Source organism: Ipomoea triloba, chromosome 9 (assembly GCF_003576645.1).
Source record: "Ipomoea triloba cultivar NCNSP0323 chromosome 9, ASM357664v1".
NCBI classification, from domain to species: domain Eukaryota; kingdom Viridiplantae; phylum Streptophyta; class Magnoliopsida; order Solanales; family Convolvulaceae; genus Ipomoea; species Ipomoea triloba.
This window is the reverse complement of record NC_044924.1, coordinates 6,314,756-6,323,659: the sequence shown is the minus strand read 5'-3', so window position 1 is coordinate 6,323,659 and position 8,904 is coordinate 6,314,756. Positions and strand designations below refer to the sequence as shown.

Here is an 8,904-nt window from a genome sequence, read left to right as displayed (position 1 = left end):
AAAGGTATACATACACAGCATGTATGTAGATCCAACACAAAAATGATAAACCCAATTACCAAACCCTCCCTGGCACCTCTATCTCTCTCTCTCTCTCTCTTACTTTTCCGTCCCGTTCCGACGGCCCGACCGTTAAACGAGCCGACAAACCTCACAACCAGCAAGAGAATCACAGTTCACACACAATGTTAAATTTTATTTTATTTTTATAAAAATTATTTATTTATATTTATTCAATTAAAAAATAAATTAGAAAGGAACAGAAGAATTTCTAGTATAGGAATGAGCAGCATTTGAACGTTATAGGACGACACTCCAGTTATTGCAGAGAAGGGTGCCAACCACCCCCCTGCTTTCCCCCACCCACCCACCCCCGTCCCCACCACCCCGGCGTTCACTCCGGCGACAAAAGCAGAGTAAGGTAAAGTGTATATTGTCTTGATCTTTAAGCTATAGTGTAGTGCGCAGTCTAAGCTCGATAAGGTAGTAGGGCATTTACCTCAATAATGTGAAACCCTAGCTAGGGTTAGAGGTAGGGTTGAGTCGAAAAGGTTTTTTTCAAATCGGAGCTCGAGTGGAATGGGGAACTGCTGCAGATCTCCAGCGGCTGTAGCTAGGGAGGATGTGAAGTCGGGAAACTACTCCGGCCACGATCACGGCCGGAGGGATAAGTCCGGCGCTGGAGCTGGCAGCAAGCAGAAGCCGATCACTGTGCTGACTGAGGTGAAGAAGGAGAATATTGAGGAGAGGTATATGGTGGATAGGGAGCTGGGGAGGGGCGAGTTTGGTGTGACTTATCTGTGCATCGATCGGGGCTCCAGGGAGCTCTTGGCTTGCAAGTCGATTTCCAAGCGGAAGCTTAGGACGGCGGTGGATGTGGAGGATGTCAGGCGAGAGGTGGCGATTATGAAACATTTGCCCAAAAATTCGAGCATTGTATGCTTGAAGGAGGCCTGTGAGGATGAGAATGCGGTTCATTTGGTGATGGAGCTTTGTGAGGGTGGTGAGCTTTTCGATAGGATTGTGGCTCGTGGTCACTACACCGAACGAGCTGCCGCCGCTGTTACTCGGACAATTGTGGAGGTGGTGCAACTCTGCCACAAGCATGGTGTGATCCACAGGGACTTGAAGCCTGAAAACTTTTTGTTTGCAAATAAGAAGGAAAATTCACCTCTCAAGGCTATTGATTTTGGCTTGTCAATCTTCTTTAAACCAGGTATAAAAGGAAACTTACTTGATTTGCAAATTGTTTGATACTAAGTGCTACATTTCATCAATTTGTTTGTTCAGAGTTGTCAATTACAGTGTTTATATGCATTTAACTTTGGATAATCAAATTGGAGTGCTATGTTGTGTTTTATTAGTTGACAATTCATTTAAGTAATTTTTTGAAGATTTGTTGGGAGGATGTTGATGTCAATTACTCATCAAAGGAAGAATATAAGTTAATTTTAGAAGAAATGGTTGCTGTGTGAGATCCGTGTTCTATATTTGTAATGACATGCTAAGTACTTAAGTGTGAAGAATGTTCAAAATTTTATATTTTAAGAAAGTCTAACATATATTATTTTAAGTAATCATTTCTTAAAAATGTCTTTTCTTAAAAAACAAAAACAAAAAAGCTGCACAAAATGGTGATGATTGCATTCTTAGAGTTGCCCATTCTGAGAATTGGAAATTAATGGAACTGCAACTAATAGGACCTGACTGAAGTTTGCTGCTGCCCATTCGACTTCTTGGGCAAAGTCTGGTACCAAAGCTAACATCCTAGCAGTAGCTCTGGACTATGAAGCTGTTGATTTCAACTGACTGAGTGAAATCCAATAATTGGTTTAACCCTTTGTGAATAAATCATTGACCTATGGCTCAAAGTACTATTCAAGAGACTGGAGTGAAGATAAAGAGGCTTTCTACTGGAATGATTGAGAATATGGAGGAGAAGACAATAAAATGCCTTTACTTTGAAATAGCCTTTAGTTCAAAATATAAGTCCTCTAATGCCACATTCTCAAAATGTGATTGTCAATATTTGGTTGGCTTTGTTTGGAAAATACCATAAACAGATTTTGAATTGTATGAGTAATAGTCTCAAGAGTTTAATTTAATCTTACGATCTTACTATGAAATATTGAAATGGACATTTCCTTCATATGAATTTAATAAATGGCCTTATGTTGTGTTAATAACTACAAATATAGTAGGATTTCATGCTTGGGTTCAAGGTGCAGTTTGGTTGTAAGTTACACCTTTTTCTAGGTAGCAGGTCTTGGTTTGATCACATCACTGTCCCAACAAAACAAAGAATTTTATCCATACTCACCATCATCAATATTATGCTACTAGCTTTGAGAACTATCCACTGAATATGGAGTAACCTCCTGGTGTCATCATATACTGTGCTATAATGCTCTGTCTGGTTCCTGATGGTAATGTGCTATTGTGCTGGTTTTTGTAACATAAAATCCATGCCTCTGTCTATGCACACTATAAAAAAAATGGTCATGAGTCAGAATAGCTGCCAATTCTCCTCACAGTTGTGCTAGTTATATTATTTGTCATTCTATGCTATGGGATAGTATCTACCAAAACTTGTGATTATTGGAAGCATAGAATGTTAAATTGGTCACATTTCTTATATACTACTCCGTAGTATACTATGTTTAAATTTCTAATTCTTTATCTTTCAACTTTTAGGTGAAAGGTTTTCTGAAATTGTTGGCAGCCCTTATTATATGGCTCCCGAGGTGCTAAAGCGAAACTATGGACCTGAAATAGATATATGGAGTGCAGGAGTGATTCTTTATATATTATTATGCGGGGTTCCCCCCTTCTGGGCTGGTAAGTTCTGTTTCTGTGAATGACCCTCCTTCAGCCTTTCCTTTACATTTATGACACATGCACAGCCCATACTCCAGTTCTTTCTCAGTTCCTCTCCTTTCAGACTTGAGTTTCCTAGTCTTTGTTCGGAGATTTTTCAACTATTTGTAACTCGAAGCAACGTTTCTTGGTAGTTAATATAATTCTTTTGATACAGAATCTGAACAAGGTGTTGCCCAGGCAATTTTACGTGGTGCAATAGATTTTAAACGTGAACCCTGGCCAAGTATTTCAGAGGGTGCGAAGAGTCTTGTGAGGCAAATGTTGGAGCCAGATCCCAAGCTTCGACTAACCGCAAAACAAGTACTTGGTATGCTACTTTTTGTGTGTTTGTCAGTTTCTTTTATGGGAAAGCATTGTATTTTCACTTTAATTTCTGGAAGTCTGTTGTTTCATTTATTGATATTGTGCTGAATGCTGCTATAATTTAGCAGTGGTTATGGTTCCTCTTTCTTCTTCTTCTTTTTTTTTTTTTTTTTTTTTTTTTTTTTTTTTTTTCTTGGAGGGGTGGGGGTTGGTAGATAATTTCAAGATTGACATTTTGATCTTGGTCTCATAATGCAACAAAATAGTGTTCCAGTGTAGCGAAAAAAATAGTGGGAACATATTCATTTTCCCCTTCCATATGACTGTTGTAAGAGGAAATAAGGGCCTGTGAGTTATTTTCTTGCTGTAACAATTTCTGCTAATTGTTCTAGCTTACCTTGGGGTTTGTTGTGGTTACTTTTCATAATTTCTTTGCTCTGCATAGTGAACAAGTTCCATCTCTGTGCAGAACATCCTTGGCTCCAGAATGCTAAGAAGGCTCCAAATGTTCCTCTGGGTGATGTTGTGAAGTCAAGGCTGAAGCAGTTTTCCTTGATGAATAGGTTCAAGAGAAAGGCTTTGAGGGTCAGTTACTCAGTTTATATGTTCTGAAAGGATTTTTTTTTTCTAATAAATATTTTGAGTTGTTATCAGTTTTATACTTCTATTATATGAGTGGGCTTTCAGAAATATTAGAAACTTTCCCTTGGCCTGTAGGTTATTGCTGATTTCTTGTCCAATGAAGAAGTTGAAGACCTCAAAGAAATATTTGGGAAGATAGATACTGATAATGATGGTATCGTTTCAATTGAAGAATTGAAAGTTGGACTTCAAAAGCTCAATTCTCAGCTTGCAGAATCTGAAATACAGATGCTCATCGAAGCCGTGAGTCTATCTGAATACTTGCACAGTTGCACTATAATACCTTATTACTTTACCATGCTTGTTCCCTGAGCTAAAGTTATATATGCTGGATAATTTTCATTTTGCTTCTTTTATTTCCTCATGCACATGGTTTAGTATATAGTAAGAGCTCATCTGGCCAGCTTTTTAAAAAAGACTCAACTTGGAGCTTGTTGAGATGGAGGGCTTTTCCTGTTTCCTACGCCCTACCCTTACCCCAGAAACCCTTTTAGTTGGCCAAAAAATGCAAAGTCTCATGTGCAGAACTTATTGCACTCAAAGTGGTTGAGTTATGGTGCAATTTGGTAATTATTCCCAGTAGAGGAAACTATTTATTTTGAATTAGTGGGCAAATTGTAGTGTGCTAAATCATATTGCAACTCTACTGTTTCCTGCATTTTAGATTTACTTTTAACTCATTTCTTCGCATCTTGAGCATTATAGCATATGCACATCTTTTATTTTTGTTATTTATTTTTTTGTAAAATAGCTACGGGCCAAAGTGCAACCTGTAAATAACAGTTGCCACAAGCATCCCACAGAAAAAATGAAAGTAATAATGGTATATGATTATTTTGTTTTACAGATTGATACTAATGGCAAAGGAACTCTAGATTATGGGGAATTTATTGCTGTTTCACTCCATTTACAAAGAATGGCTAATGACGAACATTTGCGCAAGGCTTTTTCCTACTTTGACAAGAATGGTAATGGTTATATTGAGCCTGATGAGCTTCAAGATGCCCTCATGGAGGATGGATCAGAAGATTGTACAAATGTTGCGAATGACATCTTTCAGGAAGTCGATACAGACAAGGTGATTGTCAAAATTTCCTTTGGCTTAGTAATATTTAAGAAACTGGATGTCTATATCATTTTCATCTTGCTTTTTGTTGACACAGGATGGTCTGATCAGCTATGAAGAATTCGCAGCTATGATGAAAACGGGAACAGATTGGAGAAAGGCTTCTCGGCATTACTCAAGAGGGAGATTCAATAGTCTGAGCGTAAAGCTGATGAAAGATGGCTCACTTAACCTTGGGAATGAGTAAAGCAAACTCAGATCCTAGCTCCTCCACTCTAAATGATATAATGGGTGAATGTGCATCTGTGTATTATACTTGTATCTCATCATTATTTGTTGGGAACCGGTTATAAATGAGGTTCAATTAGATTGTTGGCTTGGCAGGATCATGAAGAGATGACTAATCTTTTAGCCTCTTCAAACTGTTAATTGAGTAGAACGGATAGCACGCTTTTAGCTGTTTGGTCCATCTTGTATGATTCTCTCATCTCTGAACACTTTCACTTGCTTACAAGTTGAAATCAGATCTTGGCTCTGCATTAGCAGAATTCTTGTGTAGGAGTACAGTTTTCATGGCCAAAAAATGGCAGACACGTGAGGATTGTGTTAATCTTGTTAAATTTTATGTGCCTGCAGCCAAAGTGTCGAATTTTATTGATTAGTACTGTTAGATTGCAAATGCGTTGTGTTTTCAGGAGTGCAAATTTCTGTAGCAGTAGCTACACATTGCCTGGCAGAAGAAATCAAAACATATATCCATGGCTGAGATCACACCATCATTTCAAGGTCATCCAATATACTGTCAGTGCTTCAATTCCTCGCAGAACAACAGTGGAGACAGATTTTCTTCCTCAGCACAGGTACTTACTTCAATTGGTTCATGAGTGATAGATTATAGGCAAGACTCAAGATTGAGCTCTGACAACCGTAATGTGGGAGTTATATCAATGTGGTGGGATTCTTATGGGCATCAGGCATTAGTCCTCCCATCTGATGGGCCGCTGTGTTTAAGTGATTTACTCATCCACTATCTTGTTGGGCAGGTTGTAACGGCGAAAGTGATTTACTCATCCACTATCTTGTTGGGTCAGGGTGTAACGGCCAGGGTATTTCGCCTTTAGTGAGCTTCTTATGACAGTAACCTAGAAGGATATTGAAGAAGCATATATGTCTAACTGCTTAAACTTCAGTTTAGGAAATAGAATCTAAAACAAAGTTGTGCAATCACTCTATAAAAGAACAATCAATTATAAACTGCTTTACATGACTCTTTAAACAACTGAAATTTCAGAACTATGGCGTGTAAATCTCATGGTCTCACAGTACAGTAAGCAAGGTGCTCTAGAGGTCACATGTTTTGTGTCTCTAGTGCCAACCTTTCTTTTAGTTTCCCCAGACAATTACAATTGGGTAGAAACAACACAAAAAAGTTGTGATCTCTGATTGGTTCAAAGAGTGAGTTCTACTACTAGTTGAAGAAGACTGAGAATTGCGGCTTTTTAATCCATGAATGCCCATCATCACATTCATAATACCTTTGGGGGTTGCTCCACCAAAAGAGTTCAGAAAGATAATAACTTTGAAAGTTGGTTTCTTTCTTTCTTCTTCTTCTTTTTAATTAAAAGAATCAAAACAGAGCACAAACATAAATTTTAATGATTTTTTTTAGTCATCGCTTAGGAGCGTTTAACTAGAATATCATAATAAAAATCAAACACTTAATAATTGGAATGAGATTTTTGATAAAAATAGATTCTTTCATTTGGTAATATGTAGGAATTAGAATCAAAGTCTATTATATATATATATATATATATATATATATATATATATATATATATAGGTACAAGAGCAAGCACACATGCGTGCACGGCTGATCCAGAGAGGGGTTGGGGGGTGCGGGGAGGAATGGGAATAGTTGCCTCTCACCCCACCTACATTATATATGTATGTATAGTTTATGCTTGAATAGAAATAGATAATAAATTATTATACAAAAATCCCCGCCTAGGGCTAATAGACCGAGGCGAATTGCTCCCTAGGCGTCCGTCTAGGAGACCGTCTAGCGCCTAACTCGGCCGACTAGGCCGAATTTGACCGAGTTAACTCGGCCAACTCGGCAGAGTTAGCCGAGTTAACTCGAGCGAGTCGGCCTTGTTAATTTTATTATTATATTTATATATATTTAAATTTATTTATTTATATAAGTAAGAGAAGTAAGAGATATATATATAATATATATAATATAATATATGACATACACCCACACACATGAATTGATTTTTTGTTTTTATAGGTCGTCACCTAGACTGCTTAGGCGCTACGCGCTAGTCTACCGCCCGACTAGCGCCTAGCGCCTACTGCAACCATGATTATATATAAAGATTATTAAGGATTCTCTGATTGTTTAATTGGTATTGGCCTATTGGGAGGTCTAAGGATCAAACATGCTAACTACATATATTTTCATTTTATCTTCTTAATATAATTTTAAAAAAGTATTTTAAGTGATATATATTTATATTTTCATTTTATCTTCTCATTAGAATCTAAAAAGAATTATTCAAATTTTTAACTGATACGGAATATGATTTGTAATTCAATTATGAAAACTATTTTTTTTAAAAAAAAAACTTTACTTTTTGTTGGTCCCGAATGGGTGGTGAAAAGTCTAGAGGGGGGGGTGAATAGACTTTTCTAGCAAATTAAAAATTAATAACACTTTAACCAAAATAATTCCAAGTGAATAAATTCAACTTGAAATGCACAGCGGAATAACGTACGTAAAGTGCTATAATTAAAACTCAGTGATGGAGATGAAATATATCACATGCAATACGATAGAAATACTTGGAANTATATATATATATATATATATATATATATATATATATATATATATAGGTACAAGAGCAAGCACACATGCGTGCACGGCTGATCCAGAGAGGGGTTGGGGGGTGCGGGGAGGAATGGGAATAGTTGCCTCTCACCCCACCTACATTATATATGTATGTATAGTTTATGCTTGAATAGAAATAGATAATAAATTATTATACAAAAATCCCCGCCTAGGGCTAATAGACCGAGGCGAATTGCTCCCTAGGCGTCCGTCTAGGAGACCGTCTAGCGCCTAACTCGGCCGACTAGGCCGAATTTGACCGAGTTAACTCGGCCAACTCGGCAGAGTTAGCCGAGTTAACTCGAGCGAGTCGGCCTTGTTAATTTTATTATTATATTTATATATATTTAAATTTATTTATTTATATAAGTAAGAGAAGTAAGAGATATATATATAATATATATAATATAATATATGACATACACCCACACACATGAATTGATTTTTTGTTTTTATAGGTCGTCACCTAGACTGCTTAGGCGCTACGCGCTAGTCTACCGCCCGACTAGCGCCTAGCGCCTACTGCAACCATGATTATATATAAAGATTATTAAGGATTCTCTGATTGTTTAATTGGTATTGGCCTATTGGGAGGTCTAAGGATCAAACATGCTAACTACATATATTTTCATTTTATCTTCTTAATATAATTTTAAAAAAGTATTTTAAGTGATATATATTTATATTTTCATTTTATCTTCTCATTAGAATCTAAAAAGAATTATTCAAATTTTTAACTGATACGGAATATGATTTGTAATTCAATTATGAAAACTATTTTTTTTAAAAAAAAAACTTTACTTTTTGTTGGTCCCGAATGGGTGGTGAAAAGTCTAGAGGGGGGGGTGAATAGACTTTTCTAGCAAATTAAAAATTAATAACACTTTAACCAAAATAATTCCAAGTGAATAAATTCAACTTGAAATGCACAGCGGAATAACGTACGTAAAGTGCTATAATTAAAACTCAGTGATGGAGATGAAATATATCACATGCAATACGAAAAACTCAGTGATGGAGATGAAATATATCACATGCAATACGATAGAAATACTTGGAATAACTCAAATATGATATACAATAAATTTGGCTTGCATGCGAACGTAGGAGATAA

General features: G+C 36.7%; 1 protein-coding gene across 1 annotated transcript; it reads left to right on the top strand.

Moving 5' to 3' along the window:
- Window positions 1–365: 365 nt before the first annotated feature.
- LOC116029962 (calcium-dependent protein kinase 13) lies at window positions 366–5,526 on the top strand. Its single transcript, XM_031272018.1, has 7 exons — window positions 366–1,216; window positions 2,695–2,838; window positions 3,035–3,187; window positions 3,653–3,768; window positions 3,901–4,068; window positions 4,673–4,903; window positions 4,989–5,526. The coding sequence occupies exons 1-7, from the start codon at window positions 580–582 to the stop codon at window positions 5,136–5,138; spliced, it is 1,599 nt and encodes a 532-aa protein (XP_031127878.1). The 5' UTR covers window positions 366–579; the 3' UTR covers window positions 5,139–5,526.
- Window positions 5,527–8,904: the final 3,378 nt, after the last annotated feature.